The 24445-nt window shown below is 43.9% G+C and overlaps 1 protein-coding gene across 1 annotated transcript in view; it reads left to right on the top strand.

Annotated features, from left to right (window-relative positions):
• The first annotated feature begins 7602 nt into the window (after positions 1-7602).
• The window catches only part of LOC123372843 (guanine nucleotide-binding protein subunit alpha-14), a 54010-nt gene continuing 37167 nt past the window's right edge, over positions 7603-24445 (top strand). The window contains exon 1 of the mRNA XM_045021353.1: positions 7603-8295. Coding sequence (XP_044877288.1) covers positions 8175-8295 — 121 coding nt within the window. The 5' untranslated portion in view covers positions 7603-8174. The remainder of the gene's footprint in view (positions 8296-24445) is intronic.

Genomic DNA, 24445 nt, shown 5'->3' with positions numbered 1-24445 from the left:
CACAGGGAGGAGAGGGCTAGGACTCCGGGCAAGTCTACACTACATCAGTGCAGCTGCACTGCATCTGGTGAAGACACGCTATGCCGACAGGAGAGCACTCTCCAGTCAGCATAATAGTTCCACCTCATCAAGAAGCAGAAGCTACGTCAATGTTGACATAGTGCCTGTGGGGACAGTGCAAAACATGCATTGTGTGGGGAGGGAGGCTTTTTCACACCCCTGAGTGATATAAGTTATATTGACTTAGGTGTAGTGTCGACGAGCCCTCAGAGAGAGCTGAATCCTGGAAGTGTAGGCTGAGGTCAGCCTATCCCACACAATTGGTTATATGGTAAAGAGCCTTGTAACCCCCTTCTCCCCCACTGGAACCAATTAAATGCCAGAATAGGAAATATGGATGATGGGCAGGTAATGCCTCTCCCTCGTGTTAAACTTTAATAAAAATTGTGGCCTGAAGTTTAATTCCATGCATGCATCTATCCTCATTTTTCTGCTGTGTCCACAAGAATTTCTAATACCATTCTACTGCTGCCTTTGCTATTGGTAGACAAGTGTTTGGTGTTATAAAGAGCATGTTTCAAAAGTAGGCGTTAATAATGGACTCCAGAGACAAAGCTGAATAGATGTATTTTCAGAATTTTAAAAAGGAGAAACAGTATATAGCAAGATTGTGTCATGGATTTATAGGGTCTGTGCTAGGCCTCCACCTTTATACAGCCTCTTAAGAGTAACCCTTTAAGAGTGCCAGGCCCCAAAAGTCCACACTTTTTCCAGGCTCAATGGCTCTGAGACTGGGCCAACTGGCTCCAGCAATCTGTCACCATGAGATCTTACAGCAAGTTCAACTTAGTTTAGACTCCTGTTCAGAGACTTTCACACCTTCAGGGAGCAATGCATTGTATTTATTCCAGTCTGTGAATTGCTATGTTTCTTCATTCTGTTAGGCATGAGGTTTTTGTTTGTTTGTTTGTTTCATTCCATCAACTACCTTTCTGTAGCGAAGTTGTTTAAGAAGTTAGAGAATTACGAAGTAACTGGAAGTAAATTCCAGTACAGCTTTCCTTTAGATCTTGACCCCCACACCAAAATACAGTACATACTTCATTCTTTCCTGGTTGCTATTGAGTAGCCTTTCAGGTTAGTGACCCTTATTCCAAGAAAAAATGTTCATGATCTCCATACATCTAATCATCAATGATGATAAATTTACAGGATTTTTTTATTTTATTTTGTGCGTTGCAAGAGGCTGATAAAGAATATTTGACTTTGAAGGCTATGGGTCTGTGGATAGTGAGGGAGAGAGGTTATCTTTTCCTTAGATTGGAATAAAATGTCATGATCCCTTGATTGCCTTTTGTGACTTTTCGGGTGTCACAACCCACCAGTTGAGAAACACTGTTAATCAATCAGCAAACCCCAATGCTAGTATGTAAGGAGTATACTAGCCCTTTAAGGACCATCCTGGGGCTCACAAACAGAATCACATGGGTGCAGTTATGGAGACTCCCTGCTTCACTTTGGTGACCTGCTTAAGCAAGTGGGGAGGAGAATAGAACCTGAATAATCTGCAAGGGAGTTAATCTCTCTCCATGGAGGGTAGCCTGACCAGGTACAGAGACTTTGGTTTGGAATTTGATCAGGGTACTGAAATAAGGAGCTTGGAACTTGTATTCCAAGGACTCCTTCCCTAGACTTCCATTAAAGAAGACATTCTTATTTTGACGTATTTGCTTTTGTTTCTCATAACCCCATTCTGTGCAAGAAGATTTATTGATGCTGACTGGGGGATGGGGAAAGAAAGGTAGGACTCACCTGGTGTGCAACACCTGGCCACAAAAGGTTGGCTAAGATGGTCCATCTCTTTACACAGTGATATGTAAACATTTCCCCTCACACACACAACTTGGAGATGTTTCTACAAGGGACAATAAAGAGATGATCAAGTTCTGATGATGATATATAACTATACTTAAGTATCCTGCAACTAGCGAGGGGTGAGGAACAGATCTAGACTCTGCTCTCAAAAATACACATACAACTTTGCTTAGTTCAGGGGAGTTCTGTGTATCTAAGGGCAGAATTTCTCTCCCAGGTGGATAGTTCAAATATAACTAACTCAGAACCAAGGACCAGATCATGGTCCCAAAATTTTGGGATCATCCTCCTTTTTTTTACATTACCTTTCTTGGGACCTTCTTGAGAGTTCTCCATGTGGTCTGGATATCCACTGGGCGGAGGTGGGGAAGACAGAATGAGCAGACCTGGTTTGGTAGTGGTAGGAGGTGTGATATTCCTATCTGTACTCTGTAATTCTATGAAGATTAGTAGGAAGTGGCCTTTCCCAGAGCCCCTTCATGCTGGAGCACCATTCTTTAAGAAGGTCTGGGGCAGCCAGAGGTGGCCCTGGTAGTACAGTTTGAGTCATGCTGCCAGGTTGTTTAGGATGAGTGTGTATATACTGGTCTTGATCTGCACACAGACTTTCTATTGATATAAAGTTTCTTTGCATCAGGGCTGGATCCAGGGTTTTTGCCCCCCTGCCCCCATGTGGCGGGGAAAAAAAAAGTCGCCATCGCGATCGGCAGCACTTTGGCATCAGCTCCACTACACCGATTTCTTCTTCGGGGGCAATTCTGTGGCAAGTCCTTCCAGGGCCGCCCAGAGGATTCCGGGGGCCTGGGGTCTTCAGTGGCGGGGGGTCCTTCCGTTCCGGGACCCGCCGCCGAAGTGCCCCGAAGACCTGTGGCGGGGGCCCCCCCCGCCGCCGAATTACCACCAAAGCGGGACCCACCGCCGAAGTGCAGCCGGGTCTTTGGTGGTAATTTGGTGGTGGGGGCCCCCGTCGTGGGTCTTCGGGGCACTTCGGCGGCAGGTCCCGGAACGGAAGGGCCCCCCCCCGCTGCCGAATTGCCGCCGAAGACCCAGCTGCACTTTGGCGGTGGGTTCCGCTTCGGCAGTAATTCAGTGGTGGTGGGGTCCTTCTGCCCCGGAGCGGAAGGACCCCCCGCCAGCGAAGACCGGGAGCGAAGAAGCTCCGGGGGCCCGTGCCCCGCGAGAGTTTTCCGGGGCCCCCGGAGCGAGTGAAGGATCCCGCTCCAGGGGCCCCAAAAAACTCTCGTGGGGGCCCCTGTGGGGCCTGGGGCAAATTGCCCCACTTGCCCCCCCCCTCTGGGCAGCCCTGGGTCCTTCCCTCCCAGAGGGACCAAGGAACCCACCGCCGAATTGTCACTGAAGAGCCTGACGTGCCGCCCCAAGCACCTGCTTGCTGAGCTGGTGCCTGGAGCCGGCCCTGCTTTGTATTTACTTAAAGGTTTAAGGGCCCATTCTGGCATAAAATATCCATCGCCTTCTGAGCTGCATAAACCCTAGAGGGCAAGAGGTGTTGCTCACCTGCAGGCTGATCAATCTCTAGGGAAGAACAGTTTATCTGGGCAACAAGTTAAAAAAATTGCAGTATTTAGGAAAGAGCGCTCCAGCACATGACCTTATTCCAGAATTGCCAAATTTGCGATACAAGGCCATATTGCCTAATGGACCTCCTACAGACTGAGCTGGAGTCACTTCTCATAACTCCAGGTTGTAAAGGGGATCAGATGGGATTTTTAACAATGTAAGCCTATCTGCAAGTCAGAGGCATTCTTCCCCTGCTCACTGTAATCCTTTAGGGGTAAGAAACTCCTTCTTCCGAATGGCTGAGAAGTCCTTAGGGACATTATCATTGTACAGAACTTGAAACTCTTCCAAACAAATCAGAATCAAAATCACAAGAGGTCTAATCTCTGCCTTATTTTCCTGAGGCAGGAAGGTTTAAGGGGTTCCTTTCTCCCACCCACTTCCTGTCTTCCCTTGATCACCACTGTGGTGCGGGGGCCGTCTTTGTGTTATTGGTGAGTGCCTGGTGAGGGGTTTGGGTTTCACTTTTTCTTAAAATGATATTTTCTCCATAGATGGGTAGTAGATGCGAACCTTTGCCCCAAAGAGTCTTTTACACTAACAGAACCAGATAAATAAGGTCTCCATCCTGAAAACCCTTGTATCAGTCCTTAACTTTATACATGTGAATAATCCCAGAGAAGTCAATGGGACAAACTCATGTGCACAAAGTTAAACATGAGACTAAATTTAGGCTATTGATCCTTTGGAATTCTTTCCCTTGAATTGGAACTTCCCATACAGTAATTCCCTGTCCCAATGTTAGAACACCTTTACGGTTTGAATTTTTAAAGTTGTTAGGGTGGGAATCATACTACTGTGTACATATCTCTAAAGTTTACAATAAACTAATCCTCTGACACTTATCTCAAACTGTACGTACTGGCTGTAAAATGTTGTTGGACGGGGCAAATATTGACCTACACTAGCAATGATCAGCTGACGCACTCTGAAAATTATTATTCAAAGAATAATCACTGTTTGTATGAAACTCTAGGGTTAGCAAAGGTAAGGGAGTTTGCCCCTTTACTTTAAACCCCTCTCATGTGAGAAGGGATATTATCAGAAGTTAATATTCCTAAAAAGACTCAGTGTTTACTTAGCATTAGCTATTAAATCTTAAACACTCAGGTATTTTAACCATGAGGTTAGAGGTATTTGTTATTAACTAAGTGCACCACCTTGACATTTTTTATTTAAATTATTTTAAAATGTTTATTCACAGCATAAACTTAAGTCAACCACACACTGCAGAAGAAATCTTTTTAACTTTCTGCCTGTTTAAATACATATTTGCTTATCTTTGTGATGGCTTCACTGTCCATAGCTGCCTACAGTGTAAGAGACAGAATCATCTCCTGGGTATTGAATCCAAGCAAACGTTGCAAGTTCAAAAGTTCAGCTATCCTTACTGGGTTTGTGTTCTGCTTAGAAGAGATGAAGTGTGTGTGTGTGGTTGGGGGTGTGGGAGGAGAGAACAGAAAGGTGAGAGGTAAAAAATAAGAAAAATCCACTGAAATGTTAGATGAAAAATGTAACCAAGAGAAGGAAGACAGAGACCAAGGAATGGACTAGTAAGGAGGAGAGAGAAAAGTTCAGACAAGTATATGTATCTATACACAGTAGGGCACCCAACTTGTCAGTTTCTGGATTCCCCCTTTAATGCATAGTAAATATTTCCTCCCCCTCCAAAATTTTTTTTCCCCATTCTTAGAAATACACACAATCCCTTCCCCTTTGTGCAAGGGTACTACATAATTTCTGTTGCAAGTGAGCCCTCCGCACCCATGGAGGAGAGGGTAATATTTGAACCTTAATAATTTTAGTCCTGGCGGCATTCTGTGCCAAAAAATTAAAAATTTTTAAAATTCTACAAATTTTATTTGTCAAAATAACACTATATAATCACGCCAGCTTCAATTATTTTGGTAATTTATTTCAAAATGCCTGTCAGCAAATATATCTGTAACAATAGGGACATATAAAAATTCTCCCAGCAGTAGAGATTTAAAGAAACCCCTATGACAATCCAGTTCCTGTTTCTCTGCCCCTTCTCTCCCCCCAGAGCCCAGCCAGGGGGCCAGACACCCACAACCCCTCTCCCCTAGAGCCCACTAGTGGGCCCCTCCAGCCAATACACCTGAACTCCCTTCCTCCCCAGAGCCCAACCATGGGGACCCCCAGCCCAGATACCTGTCCACATGCCCCAGAACACAGCTAAGCCCCCTTAGCCCCAGACACCCATCTCCCCCCACCCTCCAAGCCCAGGGATCAGAGGGAGAAACAGCCTGATGCTTGGTCCCAGGCTTGCAAGGCGTGTCCTACATGCCGGCCCTCTCCTTCCCTCGGAGTATGCTGGACACTGCAGCTGCCAGGAACCCTCTAGTTCCCTCTCCCTCCCCCCCCAGCAGTGTCTTCTATGTGCAAGCTGGGCTCTGCCAAGTCCAGTGGCCCCCATAGTGGTGGCTAGTAGCACTGCAGCCCATTTCTGTTGTGGAGAAAAGGAAATTCTGTCTGCATGTTAATTTCTGCAAAAGTCTGCATTGCGCAGTGGTGCAGAATTCCCCCAGGAGTATAATTTGTCACTGTTGTATGTTAAGCAATAGCAAGCAGACTACTGTAACATAACAAAGCTGCTCATTTTTACTTATTAACAGTAGCAACTGGAGACCCCAAATGAGAACTTACCAGTGCTAAGCTACTAGTACATATAGGATTCAGGTGTCTAACACTGTTGTTAAAACAGGTTTTCATGACAGTAGTAAAAACACCGGAACCCTGTATTACTAGCAGTTTACACCACTGCTGACAGTCGGTGGAATATGGCTCTAATTTTACTAGTGCAGAAAAGGCTTAACTGTAAAATTGTGTTTCATACCTCACAACATGGAAAGTAATATTTGTACAGCTAAATACAAAGTATGTATGTAAGCCAAAGAGAGAAATGTGACCAATTGTACAATGCCTCAGAAATGAAGAGCTGCAACCAAAAGGTTAAATAGTTTCAGTTATTGTGACTTTTCTTTTGGAGAAAGAAAGATGGGGGGAGGGAGTCACACAATGTTGGGAGATAGACTGGGCGTTTTTATACAACTGTCATGTCTAAATGAGAGAATTACAAATGTGAAACCTGACCTATCAGACCTCCTTTGCTCCAAAACTTTCTCTCCACCTCACTCCCAACATATCCCTCAATTACACCTAGGGTGACCAGACAGCAAGTGTGAAAAATCAGGACAGGGAGTGGGGGGTAACAGGAGCTTATATAAGAAAAAGACTCAAAAATCAGGACTGTCCTTATAAAATCGGGACATCTGGTCACCCTAATTACACCAGATTACAAAGTGCATCACTCCGTTTGGGTGTCAAACCTCTTCCCACACCAAACTGGGGTTAGCTGACTTCGTTAATGTACTATCAATTCTTAACGCTAGAAATGTGGAATCATTCTCCTAAAGTTAATGGAAGTTTTAGACGTCTTAAATAAACGAATCCCGCATCCACTTAAGCCTTCTTTCTCTTCTAGTTTGTGTTGTGTCAGTGAGTCAGCCAGCTAGCCGTGTAGTTTAAAGACCAGCACCCCCGTGTAACTTGGCAGAATGACAGTATGCATCTCGGATTGTCTCAACGTCAACAAACAGGTTTGCACTCATTCCAGTGAGGGAGATCCCTGGAACTGATTAATCTCTAGGTTATGAATCAAGGCTGCAGATTCCAGCCGAGGGACGTGTGAGCAGAAAGAGGCTGGCAAGCGAAACAAGTTCTGTTCCCGAGAGGCAAGTCCCCCACCCCAGAGCTCAGCAGCTCGCGCCTGGTTTGCAGTCCCTGCCCGGCAGCAGCGCCTGCTCTGCCCCGCCGCTGGGGAGATGGAGGGAGGCAGCAGCCGCTCACCTGTCGGAGCAGGGCTATTTCAATTAAAGAGGAAGCCTGCAGTTGAGCAGCCGGGGAAGCGTCACCTACGGACAGACAACTCCCCCGGGGAAGGGGTTTCCAGAGGGGCTGAAGGCACTGCCTCCCCTCCCCCGCTCCTGACTCCAGCCTTTTTCTAATTATTAATTTATTATTATTAAATCCCAGGCGCCATTTGCTCCAGCGTCCTGCTGGACTCCCGCCGCCAGTGGCAGACGCCCCGCCTCCCACAGCAGCAGCAGCCAGAGCCGAGAGCAGCCCATGGGGGCTGAAGGCTGCTCCTTCCTTTCTGCCTGTCTCCCTCTCCAGACGAGGAGCCGCGGCCCGGTCCCACTGCCTCCAACTGGCTGCGGGGGGATCTGCTCCTCCCGCCCACTGCCGCCGCGTGTCTCTCGTGAAACTCGCAGCCGCATTTGCAAATATTAACCCACGAGAGGAGGGGCAACGAGACACAACAGCACCTGCCCCTCCCCGCGCCGCCACCTCCTCCTCGCTGCCTCTGAGCCCAGTGCCCGGGGGGCGAGGCGAGCCCAACCCACCGAGCGCGGCGCGGCTCGGCTCGGCGCTCCCGCGGGAGGCGGAGAGACACCCGCTGGGGACGCGGCCGTGGCCCTCACATCCCCGTTCGCTTCGCCACCGCCCTGCGGGGGACGCGTCTGCTCCGGAGCCCTGCGTGGGACGCGCTGCCCTTGCCGGCCGGCCGGCGGCTGGCGCCGCGGGGATCCGGGGCTGGCGAGAGGCGCGAGCCCGCCAGCGTTCGCAGAGGACCAGGGGCGGCCGGGCGGGTGTCGTTCCCCCTGCCCCGCTCCTTCCTCCCCGCGGCCGCGCTGACCATGGCCGGATGCTGCTTATCCGCGGAGGAGAAAGAGTCGCAGCGGATCAGCGCGGAAATTGAGCGGCAGCTGCGCCGGGATAAACGGGACGCGCGCAGGGAGCTCAAGCTGCTGCTGCTGGGTGAGTGAGTGAGTGAGTGGCCGCCTCCTCTCCTCCCCCTCCACAGCCGAGCCCGGTTACTCCGCGCCAGGCCTCCGGGACCGTGCCGGGCTCCGCTGGTACGCGGCTCTCCAGCCCTCTCCCTGCTCTGCTAATGCACTGACACGGTTGCATAATAATGCCCGTCCAGAGCCCTTCTTTTCGGGGGACGGAGGAGTTCCCTGGGCTGAGCGGGAGCTGGGAGCTGGCTCCTGCTAATAACAAAACTTGTCAACGTTTCCCCAAATTCTATTTTTCAATAACATTTTTAGTCAAAATTTCAAACTTTGACCAGTTATTTTTGATTCGGTCTGTGTGTCTGTCTGTCTGTCATTTTGTCTGGGGCAGCGCCATTCATTGCCAGTGACATTCTCCCTTTTGGGTGTTTTTGAGGGTTTCATTTGGTCTGGTAACCTGACTATGGAAAGTACAGTAAGCAAGGCAGCTTCGGGCTGCATTTACAGCAGCGAAACTGAGACCCGTCCCTGCCCACCAGTACAGCCCTGCTGTTGGTGGGAAGGACAGTGGGAGTGCTGGTGTGGAAGAAGCACTGGTATTTTAGTTACTACCCTGTTTGCTACTCAGAGGAGCTCTACATAAAATGCCGGGAGCTGCTTGCACCTTTTTCTGTACTGGTGCAGCCACTGGAGAAATGGCCTCTGTCACAGCAATGGCATGGAGTTGTAGAGAAAAAATATTAGTGTAGGCTAAGCCTAACCTATAGCTTCTGCTGCTGCTTCCCCTTGTGGTGCTTCTCCAGAGGTGGATGACAGGACTGGGTTTCCTTGTGCCCGCAGGGCCACGGGTGTCCCTTTTGTAAAACAGAAGTTTAAAAAAAATCAGGAAAGGCCTTGACTACCACAGTAACACTATTGTATGATGTGGTGATGGGACGATTGCGCTCAAACTCTCTTTTAAGATGTGCGTCTACAGGAAATAAAATCCCTCAGCGCAGTATGAAACCCAACCCTGGGCAGATAAATGACCCATTGCTTCTCACGTACACTTGAGATTTCAGTCATTCTTGCACTTTGCAAACACTTGAATAGTTTATTGACATGTTACTATCTGTGAAGAGCACGGAGCGAGTGGTTGCCTAGTCCAATCTGTATGTAAACATTGCCCTGGAGAGATGCCTGGAGCAGCTTTTCTGTTGAAATCATGTTTACTACTGTTGTGCCTAAAGGCCAAACAAGAATGGGGCCATGTTGTGCTGGACACTGCACAGAGAAGTAGATGGTTTTCTTGCTCCAAAAAACTTACAATCTAAATAGACAAGATGGACAGCGAGTGAGGGAAGAGGTAGAACACGCAAGCACAGTGAACAATGTGATGCTGACAAACATGTTCGTTCCATGGGTTTTTCTTGGGGGAGGACAGTTAGTTAGGAGAGGATCAGCTAAATAGAAAGAAAGGGGAAGGGAAGATGAAGGGGGACAGGGTGAGGATAAGAGGGGAGATTTGGAATGAAGCTGAAGAGATTTCTCCAACCTCGCCTTCCCTCTCCCTCACAAACAGCCAGTCATCAGGAAGACAGAAAGTCCAGTCAAAACTGTAAGAAGTTCTCTGAATATCCAGAGGTCCCAGCTTTTGGCAGCTTCTGTCCATAGTGGTTGGAGTCTCTGGCTGGGTCTTCTCTGCAGTTTTCCTTCAAGGACACATGGCTGTGTGTGGAGGTGGGAGTTCTCCCTTACACAATTCTGGGCCCATTTCTGTCTGTCTATACTGAGCTTTTTTCTTAAAATTTGCCATGGCTGCATTAGCAGTGGTGCAGCTCCACTGGTGGTATTGTTGGTGGGACTTCTAGTAGAGACAAGGTGCTGACAGCTGCAAGCCATTTTATCAACTTGTTTAGATTTGTTCTGAGCAGGGACAAATGAAACACTGGCATTTTGTCTTCATTCAAGCTCCCACTGCCCTGGTGGAAATATATCAGGGGTCACATGGCTGGTAGTATAACAGTGGGAAGCTTTTAAGAACAGTAAGGGTAATTAACAATTGAAACAAACTACCAAGAGAAATGGTGGAATCTCCATTTTTTTGAGGATTTCAAATAAACACTGGATGCCTTTCTGGAAGATAGGCTTTAGCAAAACAAGTTTATTAGAGTGAATGCAGGGGTAAGCGGGTGAAATGTAATGGCCTGTGATATATAGGAAGTCTGACTTATCTAAAGATCCCCTCTGGTGTCCAGCTCTATGGATCTATGAAAAAGCCCACCATAGATAACACAAAGGACAGAGTAAAGTTAGTACTTCTCCTAGAACTTGACTTCTGTTTCCACAGCTTCTGCCTCCACTGCCACTAAATGAGGGAGATTTAAACAGAGCAAACTCATCTGATATAAAATTTATAAAAAATGTGTGAGTTTGCCTTTTCAGTGAGTGAGGCTTGGCAGGTTTCCACTACCTCTGCTTCCTCCTGAGGAGATGTTACCTGTCCTTTCTTTACACAAAGATATCCTTGATCTGTCATGTAAACGTTAAACTAAACTTTTTGCTGCCCCAAGCAATATTAGGTGTCTGTATTGTAGGTACTCAGACGAGGGAGTTACAAGCAAGGGGGAAAGTGTGTGTGTGTGATTTAAAAAAACAAAACAAAATAAAGAACATCTCTGATAAAGAAGATTATGGAATAGTCTAAAAATCTAATTTACTTGTGGTGTTTGTATATATTTTCTTAGCTAGGGTAAATTGACAAGCTTCACTGTTGTTCCTAGTTTAGTCCAGTTTCAGGTTTTCATGCACTTTCATGATATTGCCATGTTTCAACTGGAAATGCTGCACAGGCATATTTGTTTGGTTGTTTAAATGTAAAACAAAATTAAATATATTGATTATGTTAGGGCCAAACTTAATTTTTAGAGAACACCAGACATAGTGGTTGCAGATTCCTGATATCTTATGGAATATATCTGATGGTAGAAGCTCTTCAGTCTAGAAGACAAAGGAATAACAAGATCCAATGGATGGAGATTGAAGCTAGAGAAATTCAGACAGGAAATAAGATGCAAATTTTAATGAAAGGTAATTTACCATTGTAACAGCTCATCTAGAAACCTGGGGTTTCATCACTTAGTGTTCAGATCAAGACTTTTTAAATATTTTTCTAAAATACATGCTTTAGCTCAGCCTGATGCTATGGGCTTGAAGCAGGAGTTAAGGAGTGAAATTCTATGGGCCTGAGTTATGCAGGAAGTCAGACTAATTTATCATAACGGTGCCTTCTGGCCTTAAAATCCACAAATCTATTAAACTATTCAGGTTTTCAATTTAGTTGACTTTGTCAACTAGAAATTTAATTTTTAAAAATGAATTCGGTTTTGGACAACTACATCTGTCCCCAAGTTACTGTACTCGTTCTTGTTGTTTTAATATAATATTTTTCCACTTTTCTCACCTGTTGCTGTGAAAGACCTCCAACAAAAACAAAACAGAGTATACAGGGAAAATAGTGTCAAAATACAAAGGGTGCAATTATCAAAAGTGCTTGCCATTGGCTTGACTTCAATGGGAATAGAGAAGGTTTCAAGTGCTTTTGAAAATCTCATGTAATGTAAAACTGAAAAAATGGAAATGTTCTTGTAGACTTGGTTATTGTAATCTTAGACATTACATGCAACAATAAGATAAACATTTTCAGACAAATACAGGAGATGCAATTTTTAGTTGACTGTAATAGTCAAGATATTTCTCTATTTTCAGAAGAACATAACCACTGTATACACATTTTTACTATGTAGGCCCGTTCAAGCTGTCCTTTAGTGTCTCAGCAGCGTGAGTACCAACCTGAGAGGCAGGGCACAATCCCCAAATTAGTTGTGAATTCTATACCTAGATTTTACCAACCAAGTAGCAAGTGTAAACTCCTTTGGCACTATAACAGCCTTAATGTGGAATCACAGACAGTCCCTTTGGGTACTCCAAATTGTGTCTTGCCACTCAAGTAAGCCTACCTTTATGGTAGATGGTCCCTTACATCAAGAATCACAGCAATATTCAAGTTACTCACAGTCCCTAAGGACCAGTGATTTACCCCAGATCAAATGAACCTGAGATCGCACACCAAAGATAATGCTGTAGCCAGTCCTCTAATAAACTATTTAGAGATGTATTAAAAAGGAAATGAGTTATTTACAAGGTTAAAGCAGATAAACATACATACACAAATAAGTTACAATCTTAAGTTTCAAAAAGCAATAGTAGCATCTATAATAAGCAAGCCCTATATGTCCTTTAGGGCTAACCCAGGCTACGCCCTGGGATTCTCTTGCTTATGCCTAGAAAACCTTTTGCCCCAGAGTCCAAGCAATTACAGTTCCTTCTTGTTAGGGGTTTTCATTCCCTTCCCCCCCATGTAGTCTGAGCTGCAAACTCAGCTGATGGGAGGAATCCCTTTGCATGAATCATCATCTTTGGTGGTGGTGGTGGGAGCGGTGGCAATGTTTAATGTTACACAGTAGTCAGTCTGGTGTCCATGTGCCTTTCTTGTTGGGCAGGACATAACACCTTATCTTGGAGACCAGCATTTTACACTAGTTCATATCTATCTCCTGTCGGGTGATTTATAATGTAACAGAGGCTTGCAATACAAATGCTTAAATATTACCTTACAATATGGGATATGGACTCTATAAGTGAGATTAATGTATGCAACAACTCACAAGCATTCAATAAAGTCTGAACACATTCTTGTAATTCTAATACCTATTTTAACCTTACTAACACAAGAGAGTCAGATTGATTCCAGCTATGTATTTGTCAGTGTTCAGTTGAGTCATGGGGACCTTGGCATGAGCTGGCACCTGGTCTGCCAGCAGCACAGGCCCTGACACTGCAAACTTACATGCATGCTTGACTTTAAACTTGTGATTAGTCCCACAGAGTTCAGTATAAAAACATGCATACTTTTTGTTATGAGAGGCTACAATCACAGCTGAGTCTGTCTTGCATATAATTTAAGCCAGTGGTTCTCAAACTTTTGTACTGGTGACCACTTTCACACAGCAAGCCTCTGAGTGTGACCCCCCCCTCCTATAAATTAAAAACACTTTTTAAATATTTAACACTATTATAAATGCAGGAGGTGAAGTGGGCTTGGGGTGGAGGTTGACAGCTTGCACCCCCAGTTTGAGAACCCCTGGAAGTGATTAGATTTGTATAGGGGAGGTATATGTATTGATAACCATATGACTTTAAATCATGGCCTTTGTCGTTAACCATGTAGAATATCTGTATGTGCATGATCTGTTTTCTTGTGGTACTATTTTAAATTTGTGAAGTAAGAAGGGATATAGTTTATTTTCAGGTGGAAGCAACCATAAATTCTAAAATATTGGAACTTCTTGCTTAAGAATTTACTGCACCATAAAAGTTTAAAAAGCTAATATAACAAGAGAAACAGGGTAGAATGATTTTTTTGTTCTCAGGACCAGATATCTAACAGAGCTCAATATCAATAGCTCCCATTTAGGCACCTAAGTAAGTGGCCAGATTTTCAGAATCATAGAATAGTAGGACTGGAAAGGTCATCTAGTCCAGTCCCCTACACTCATGGCAGGACTAAGTAATATCTAGACCATCCCTGACTGGTGTTTGGCTAATCTTCCCTTAAAAATCAACCTCCCTATGCAATTTATTCCAGTGCTTAACCACCCTGACAGTTAGTAAGTTTTTCCTAATGCCCAACCTAAACCTCCCTTGCTGCAATTTAAGCCCATTGCTGCTTGTCCTCTCCTCAGAAGTTAAGGAGAACAATTTTTCTCCCCCTTCTTGTAACAACCTTTTATGTACTTGAAAACTTTTATGTCCTCACTTAGTGTTCTCTTCTCCGGACTAAACAAACCCATTTTTTCAATCTTCCCTCATAGGTCATGCTTTCTAGACTTTTAATCATTTTTGTTGCTCTTCTCTGGACTTTCTCCAATTTGTCCACATCTTTCCTGAAATGTGGTGCCCAGAACTGGACACACTAATCCAGTTGAGGCCTAAAATCAGCGCAGAGTGGAGAGGAAGAATTACTTCTCCTGTCTCGTTTACAACACTCTTGCTGATACATCCCAGAATTATGTTTACTTTTTTTGCAGGGTGTTACACCGTTGACTCATATTTAGTTGTGATCCACTATGATCCCCAGATCTCTTTCTGCAGTACTCCTTCCTAGGCAGTCATTTCCCATTTTGTATATGTGCAACTGATTGTTCCTTCCTAAGTGGAGTATTTTGCATTTGTCCTTATTGAATTTCATCCTGTTTACTTCAGACCATTTCTCCAGTTTATCCAGATCATTTTGAATGTTAATCCTATACTCCAAAGCACTTGCCACCCCTCCCAGCTTGGTATCATCCGCAAACTTTTGTAAGTGTACTCTCTATGCCATATTCTAAATCATTGATGAAGATATTGAACAGAACCAGACCCAGAACTGATCCCTGCGGGACCCCACTCCTTATGCCCATCCAGCTTGGCTGTGAACCACTGATAAGTACTCTCTGGGAAGGGTTTTCCAACCAGTTATGCACCCTCTTTATAGTAGCTCCATCTAGGTTCTATTTCCCTAGTTAATTTATGAGACGGTCATGAGAGACAATATCATAAGCCTTATTAAAGTTAAGATATACTACATCTATTGCTCTCCCCCCCCCCCAAGGCTTGTAACTCTGTGAAAGAAAGCTATTAGGTTGGTTTGCCATGATGTCTTCTTGACAAATCCATGCTGACCTTTACTTACCACCACATTATTGTCTAGGATTAGCAAATTGATTGCTTAATTATTTGCTCCATTATTTCTCCAGGTATTGCTGTTAAGCTGACTGGTCTGTAATTTCCTGGTTATCCTTATTTCACTTTTTATGGATGGACACTATATTTAGCCTTTTACAGTTCTCTGGAATCTCTCCCGTCTTCCATGACTTTTCGAAGATAATCGCTAATGGCTCAGATATCTCCTCAGTCAGCTCCTTGAGTATTTTAGCATGTATTTCATCAGGCCCTGGTGACTTAAAGATACATAACTTGTCTAAGTAATTTTTAACTTTTTCTTTCCCTATTTTAGCCTCTGATCCTACCTCATTTTCACGGGCATTCACTATGTTAGACGTCCAATTACTACTAACCTTTTTTGGTGAAAACCGAAATAAAAAAGTCATTTAGCACTTCTGCCATTTCCACGTTTTCAGCTATTGTTTTTTCCCTGTCATTGAGTAACAGGCCAACCCTGTCCTTGGTCTTCCTCTTGCTTCTAATGTATTTCTAGAATATTTTCTTGTTACCCTTTATGTCTCTGGCTAGTTTAATCTCATTTTGTGCCTTGGCCTTTTATACCTAATTTTATACCTACAGATGTGTGTTATTTGTTTATATTTGTCCTTTATAGGATGAATGTAAACAAATAACACAAGTTTGAATATATGAAATAGATCAAATTGTTTTCAGCAGAAGCTGCTGGGTGCTGAGCTCTGTTCAAAATCTGGTCCCCATTATCGATGTTGACCACTCTTGAAAATACGATTCTGTTATGTTTTCCTGTTAATCTAGAAGAGGACAAAAAGTATATACCAGTAAATAACACACCTTTCCCTTGTTTTGACTACCACTATGAGAGGAATATCAACATAAAGCTTCTGGTCTCATGGAGAAAATAGTATTCCTTATGAAAATGCCTTGAAATGACCAAGAATCAAATAGTAGCCAATAGGGGATGAGAGTGCAGGTTTAATGTGGTAATGTTGACCCTCCTCCCTTAGAATACATGCAACTGAATTTTCTATTGGCTATCTCAAGTAAATTGCATTATAATAATTCAGGAGGAGACAAAGGCATGAATAGCTCTGGTGAGCTTCCTGGTGATCCACAGATAGCAGGTCTGTCTTACTGTGTGTTTTTATAACACCTAGCACACTAGGACCCTGATCCACAATACATACAAAAATAATGATCTAAAATCCAGTGTGAGTTAAAGCTACTGTCAGTATATCTTGAAGCAGCAATGGGTCCAACCAAATTCCAAGGCTGAAAACCATATTGGAAAAAGGATGACACAACACATCTCTTATAAAGTTGCAGTCCTAACCCTCTATTGTGCTAGGAATCAGCAGCACCAGTTATACCTTGTTCAGGTTGTATGTTTGCCAATTTGCACGTATCTAGGTGGGTTTAACCCTCAATTAGGTATCTAGAAAGCACAGAAAAAAACAAAATGTGGGCTCAATGAAAAGAAGAGGTGAAATGGAGTATCCTCAATGTGCTGGAGACATTGCGGCCAATAAAGTTTCACAATCACTGCAACACGTCTAGCTGACATGGCTTCAAATGTGTAGGCCTACATCTTAATGAATATTAAGAGGGATTTTCAGTTGTGTTAAGCTAACTCAATTGAGTGCAGACAATTGAAAAATGTCCTCTTCTGTCTGTCAAGACAAGGCTAAAGAGCGTACATGACAAGTTATGTCCCAGTCCTACAAAAAGATCCTATTGATTGGATTCATATTCCTATGTCAAGTCCCCTGAAGTTGTAAGGGACTTTGCATGCCGATTTCTTTGCAGGGTCAAGGCCAAAATCAAAAAATGCATAAGCTAGCACCCTCATGGAGCTCTCCTCCCCTACTCTGGCTGAGTTTTAGCAACATATCCTTATGGGTGAAGGAGCAAAAGACTTTGGATATTTCACAATACTCATTCAGCCTGAATAACTCTATAAATGTTCACTGATATAAATAAAATTAGTTGCCTTTGTTTTGTGATCATTTTACATATTCCATAGATTGAAGATAGGAAATGGGAAGTATTTGTTCCAAAAGCTATAGAAGGTAGACAAATGTAAGTCTAGGATGGTGTACATTAACTTGATGTTTGGCAACGTTCTTGTAGTGGGAGAATTTGTAGCAGGCTATAAAAATCAGTAAGATTACTGTTTAAAACGGGAAGAATTGGCACTGGGCAATAATTTATGATTGGTAATGTCAAGAGATATCTTCTTGATCAGGGGCTTAATCCTTTCTTGACTGAGGGGAGCTCGTGTCCTGCTCTCCCATAGGGAAGGTTTCTACCAGTAAACAAAGGTAAGGATTCAACTTCCAGGTGGTTAGATGAAGCTCTCAGTACCTCCTCTGTCTCACTAAATGATATAAAAGGCATTTACCACCTCGCTAGCGCTAGTCAGAAAGCTCCAGATATACCTTGTTTCCTATAAAGAAGGTATCAAACCCTTCACAGGAAGTAAAAATCAATTTATTCCAGAGTGGAGACATTCTTGATTTGTCAGTTGCCCCACTGAAGAATTAAACTTGCTGGACTGTGATAAAAGAAGCTGAGTTCTTATTCTTCGCCATGGTAGTGGCATGGGAATAGTAAAACTACGTGACACACTGATTGATTGGATTTGCAATACATCTTCCACCACATTTACTTCATTAGCTGTAGGCCATCTGCAAACTGTAGTCATCTATGAGGAAGGCATGGTAAGAGAAGATATCTGGGTGTCAGTCGAATGATGTTTGAGGGTGCTATATCTTACTGAGCACTCAGCAGAATGGTCCAGTTACTCAGTACTACAGATATCAAAGAAGAGTGTGTAAATGAATACTGCAGAAATCTGCAATCCCCCATAGAAAGAGTAGAGTTCCTCTCCTTCATTGATTTGTAAGACTTACAGTAGGAACATCCAACATTTAAAACAAATAACATAGTGCTGTCAGTTTGTTGTTCATATTTCCACAGCAGCTGTAACTAGGAGTTGTGTTTACCAGAAACTATTATGTTGTCTTGAGGTTTTTAATGCTTTATCTTGTATAATTTTTACTCCCATCTGTCATCAGGTCTGTCTGTCACTAATACTGTATGAAAGGATAAAAGATTAGGAGGATGAGGGGCCTTTTTCTAATGAAAATAATCATGTTGGGTCTAAAGGCTTTTTCAGGTGTGTACTGTTTTTATAAAACTTGACCAAATTAGTCATCCTGTAATAACCCAAATGAAATGTCTGTCTCTCTGGATTTATAAAATGAGTAAATCAATAGGCACAGTGAAAGAGCCACCCTACGCCAGATATGAAAATAGCATACCAACACTATGGAGGGTGGATGGTCCAGTGATAAGAGTAGTAGCCTAGTTTTGGGGAGAAATGGGTTCCATTCCTGGCTCGGTGACAGACTTTCATTGTGACGTTGGGCATGCCACTATGGGCCAGTTCCACACAGGGACTGCATTCCACAAACCCACGCTTAGCTGGTGCCTAAATTTCCATTGTAAAAGTCTCCTATCTCCCCACCTCCCAGCACGTGCACGGCTGCCTTATTCTAGGTGTGTGGACTTCGGTCTCCTATCTAAAACCTAGTATGATCCACAAACTGGGGGATGATGGGTGTTCTGTTTTGTCTCAGAGCATGCCTAACTCCACAAAAATGGCCAGTAGGGTAAGGGGTGGGAGGTGAGAGGCCCTCCCTTATGATTTTTAGCACAGTAGATAGGGCATTCACCTGAGATGTGGGAGACCCCAGTTCAGTATCCCCCTGATGAGAAGAAAAGATTTGAACAGGGGTACCCCACCTCTCAGGTGAGTGCTCTAACTACTGGACTGCAGAATGATTCTCTTTCTCTTGCCCAATTATTTTTTACTAAATTATTTAATTAAAGTGGAACGACTCCACTAGGAGAGATTGAGCGAGACCCACATCAGAATATCCCAAATTCCAATGGCACTTCCAGTCCCTGCACCTGGCCCTTTGGCATGGAGTTAAGCAGACATCCCACTCATTTTTGGAAGAAACAACTTAGGAGTCTAAATCACCTGACTCCGAGAGGTGTTCTTAGCTGTGGATCGCAAGCAGAGATAAGCGCCTCCCTGCAGCCCAGACTTAGGCATCAAACTCCGTGAGAGGGATGGGGCTTAGGGCATGCCCTCTAGTTGGCATCTCCCATTGCCCTGTTTAGGTGACTTCCCCCCCTAGCATGCTGGCTTTTCTGGATCCTATTCTTAGGTGCCTATCTCTCCCTTTTCATTGCATTGGGAACCAAGGAACCTAATTCAGGCTTTGTGGATCTCATTGTTGGTCCAGTTATTTTCTAGATGTCTAAAAGTTAGTCACTGCAACACTGAGCCCTTTGCAGATCCAGGCCTTAGTTACACTGTGCTTCAGTAATAGTAGTTTCTTGCCTTACAGCGGTGTTATGAGGATAAATACATTAAAGACTGTGAGATGCTAAGATGCTACAGTGATAGAGCCATATAAGTATTTTATATACACAATATTTGAGTGCTTAAACAACATTTTGTGGGGATATTAAAGGATTATTTTATATAGAATCATAGGACCGGAAGGGACCTCTAGAGGTCATCTAGTCCAGACCCCTGCACTCATGGCAGGACTAAAGATTATCTAGACCAGGGGTGGGCAAACTGCAGGCCGGATTTGGCCTTCCAGCCATTTTAAACTGGCCCTCAAGCTCCTGCGGTGGAGTAGGATCTGGGGCTTGCCCCACTCCGGTGCTCCAGGCAGGGAGCAGGGTCGGGGGCTGCTCCATGTGGCAGCAGTGGCATGGCCCCCTCCGGTTCCTACATACTCCCATGGCTCCCTCCGGCGCTCCAATGGGAGCTGCAGGGGTGGTGCCTGCGGACGGGGCAGTGTGCAGAGCTGTCTGGATGCACCTTTGAGGGCCATGCTGTTGCTTCCAAGAGCCGCTTAAGGTAAGCGCTGCCCAGAGCCTGCACCCCTGAGCCTCTCCCTGTGCCCTAGCCCCCCCGCCCCATCCCTGATCCCCCTCCTGCCCTCCGAACCCCTCGATCTCAGCCTGGAGCATCCTCCTGCACCACAAACCCCTCATCCACAGTCCCACTCCAGAGCCCACACCCCCAGCCGGTGCCTGCACCCCAACCCCTGCCCCAGCCCTGATCCCCCTCCTGCCCTCCGAACCCCTCGATCCCAGCCTGGAGCACCCTCCTGCACCACAAACCCCTCATCCACAGTCCCACCCCAGAGCCCGCACCCCCAGCCGGTGCCTGCACCCCTGCCCCAGCCCTGATCCCTCTCCTGCCCTCTGAACCCTCAATTCCAGCCCAGAGCACCCACCTACACCCCAAACTACTCATCCCCAGCCCTGCCCCAGAGCCCCAGTCCAGCTGGAGCCCTCTCTCCCCCTCCCCCCAGCATGCCACTCCCCAGCCCGGAACCCTCTCCCGTACCCTGAACTCCTCATTTCTGGCCCCACCCCAGAGCCAGCATCTCCAACCAGAGCTCTCTCCCCGGCCCGCACCCCAACCCCAATTTCGTGAGCATTCCTGGCCCACCATACAATTTCTATTCCCAGATGTGGCTCTCGGGCCAAAAAGTTTGCCCACCCCTGATCTAGACCATCCCTGACAGGTGTTTGTCTAACCTGCTCTTAAAAATCTCCAATGATGGAGATTCCACAACCTCCCTAGGGAATTTATTTCAGTGCTTAACCACTCTGACAGTTAGGAAGTTTTACCTAATGTCCAACCTAAATCTCCCTTGCTGCAATTTAAGCACATTGCTTCTTGTCCGATCCTCAGAGGTTAAGAAGAATAATTCTTCTCCCTCCTCCTTGTAACAACCTTTTATACACTTGAAATACAAATATATACAGGTAATACAAATTAATAATAATTATGGAGGGATAATTGTTGGTTTAGAGGATTGCTAATGCAATACAGAGCCATTAACCTACTGGTGATCAGTGGATACTTGAATAGTGACCAAAACTCTTCTTCAATAGATTGGCAGTACCAATCCAATTTCTAAGGGATAAGTGTCTATATTGTAAAACAGTCAATCATCACTCCATTGGTACCTTTGTTAGTCTCAGCAGAGAGGCCAAGGTTTGTACAGGCATGGAGACTGATCTCACTGGAACTGACTATGGCCTTAATCCTGCAATTCGCTCTCTGTGGGCAAATTCCTCATACCAGTACAGACACCCATAGAAGTCAGTGTGGCTCTGTGTGGGTCCACCCATATGGATCAGATTGCAGGTACAAGTCCTATGGATAAGGAGCAGAAGGACAGGACATTAGAAGCAGATAAAGAACCCAGTAAGGGGAGAGATCAGAATGAGAGAAACAGGAATGTCAGAGATGACGAAAACGGGGGTAAAAGATGAAGGAGAAGATGGTCCCGTAGTCTTTAAGTGAACAGAGGAGGGAAAGAAAGGAAAGGAAATATGATTTTTAAAAAAGAGGAAATAGGACTGAATGAATAGGAGAATTACAACATGCAAACAAGGGAATACAGGTACACACTCGGAGGTGCCCAAAACTGTTTTTATTTTAACAAACTTTATTTTATTGTGTTTCTACATTTGACAGTGTTTCCCAAGCAGACATACTACAGAACCAGAAGTTATGGGAAAGTGGGGTTGTAAATGTTGCTTTGAGGACTGGAGTTTTATTTCTTTGTACTATTACTGTTGGGCATGTATCCAACAATTTTAAATTGGCTGTAACAGCAGGTAACTTTTTGTACATGTTAAAGATGATGAAAGGACAGTTTTAAAAATATTTTTCCCCTTTTCCCCTTCACCTTCCTCAATGGTAAGGGTGATAAATGGATAAAGTTGAAAGCAATAATGTGTGCCTGTTTGGCAATAGCCAGCCTGGCGGGAAATAGCCTGTTTCACCACCATCAAGAATATTAGCTACAAACTATAGGGGGATTCTGCAAAAACTTAAAGTATGTGATTAATCCTGTACAAGTGAGTAGTCATTTTGAATACATTAAGGCTACTGAGTTGTGTAAAGTTATTCATGTACATAAGTGCTTACAGGGCTGGAGCCCAAGGTACCAACTCCAAAACAAGGAAGGAAACAAAATGCTTTGCACTTTCCACAGCATCCTAGAGATATGTCTCTGGAGAGGACTTTGACTGTTACTTGTAGGATCACTTGCTTGCTTTCTTCAAGTAATATCTTCTCTCTTTCTCTTTTTATTTCTGCATGTATTTGGGATGGATAGCGTTTTTTGAGAGTTTGCTCCCTTCCTTGTAGCTTAAGCTTGTTGATATTCTGTAGATCATACTTTTTCCGCCCCCATCCCGTGAGTGAGCAATGGCACCTCACTTCACAAAAAACAAACGGAAAGCTTAAAGTGTGGTGTTATCAATATATTGACTGTATTTCTCTTGTGAATTTTTTAGGAGCAAATTGTAAGAATGCTAACATGTACAGCTACTTTTCTGGACAGTGGGATTGTTCTTTTTCTTCCCTAGCTGTACAAAATTTAATTCTAAAAGGCATCAATTTGCGCTAAGCTCAATTTGGACATAATTTAGATAGGCAGCTCTTTGGGGCACCAAAATACAAGGAATAATCTTTTCATTTTTTTAAAAAGAGATAAACTGTGATGCTGAGTTCTCTAGAGAAGATCCTGGTGGGATGGGTGAGTGCTGTCTATTGCCAGTTTACGGGCTGCAGTGCGCTATTTCTTAGAACGTCAACAACCCATCCTCTGTAGAACTCTAACTTGCACACCTATTTTGAATTCTGGATTTTGGAAATTAATCCTAGGTTTCTTTACTCCTAGTCCTATGTTTTAACCACAAGATAATCTTTTAGCCCTACATGAATTCACTTATGTTGTTGCAAACCAATTCTAAAAACAGTAAACTATACCAGAGATGTGCATTAGTAAGCTGTTAATGTATTTCCTGGCTACTACATGCTTAAGGTGCATTGTGAAGAATGAGCACAAGTGATTGCAACTGTCCAGGAATTGAATTATTATTATTGTGTGGGTTATTGTTGAACTAGACAGGAGATGGTTCATTGCAGTTCACATTCTTTTGAAAAGTGTAAAACTAGCTACACTTAACACTGAGAGACTTAATTTTTTTCATGGATGTCTGTGGAGTGATTCCTGGATAACTCTAACAATTTTCATTAATTCATAGATTTAAAGCCCAAAAGGAACAATTATGACAGTCTATTCTGCCTTTCTGCATAACTCATGTCATAGATTTTCACCCAGTAATTCCTACATCAATCCCATAATTTCTGATTGAACTAGAGAAGTAGTTCTCAAATTTTTGTACTGGTGACCCCTTTCACATAGCAAGCCTCTGAGTGAGACCCTCCATATAAATTAAAAATACATTTTTATATATTTAACACATTATAAATGCTGGAGGCAGAATGGGGTTTGGAGTGGAGGCTGATGGCTCGCGACCCCCGTGTAATAACCTCGTGACCCCCAGTTTGAGAACCCTTGAACTAGAGCATAAAATGTGCAATCTCAATTTAAAGACTTCAGGTTTTGGAGAATCCATCAATTGATTCTCACTTATATGCAATTTGTTTTCTAAAAGAGCAACTCTATAAATAGCAAATCTTAAATCTTGGTCTTGAGATTTTTGAGACATGCAGTTTAAAGTATTTTAAAGATAATATAAGGCATAAACAAAGTTCTGATAATTTCCAGTGTGATGTATGGCAGTTCAGCTGCATGGTGGTTAAATCGCAGTGCATGGGACCAATAACCTTTATTTGTCTTCACTGGTCTGTGGTTGAAAATTCAAGGTTATTCCCCTCATCTAGCATACTCAGTGTTGTTTGATGCCTTATTAGGGTTAAACTGGCATATTTCTGGATGATGCCGCTGCAGTCAAAACATGGAAGAATCAATCTGAAAAGTTAAGCAATGATAACATTTACTAAAGATTGTATGATATAACTAAAAGTGATATAGGTGGGCAGGAGGGAATGGGTAATAGAATTTAAATTCTTCTGCCATTTGAAACTGTCCTTGAATGTGGAAGACATGAAGAATTTTTGGGGTGGAAGGTGGTGGAGGGAATAGGGAATGAAGTAGGGAGAAAGAGACCATGATGTGTTGAAGACATTTGGCACCTCTCAGAATTGGAGCATTACTAAACACCTCTGTAACAACAAGCGATTAAATTATATCACTTCAATTTTCCTTTAAGATAATATTGTACTTTTGTTGTTATTCCTGCTGGCACCTCTTTGTGCTCCAGTGTACTTCCAAGGTATCTTCTATGTGCCCACTCGTGTAACAGTGTGAGGGAGATTATTTTGTACGGTTGTTGTAATAAAAGATGGTGTGTAAGAAATTTGTCTCCACCTTATCCCACCCTCTCACACCTTACCAAGAAATGCAAGTTCA

Source organism: Mauremys mutica, chromosome 6 (genome assembly GCF_020497125.1).
Source record: "Mauremys mutica isolate MM-2020 ecotype Southern chromosome 6, ASM2049712v1, whole genome shotgun sequence".
NCBI classification, from domain to species: Eukaryota; Metazoa; Chordata; order Testudines; family Geoemydidae; genus Mauremys; species Mauremys mutica.
Note: the sequence above shows the minus strand (reverse complement) of the source record. Positions and strands in the feature narration are given on the sequence as shown.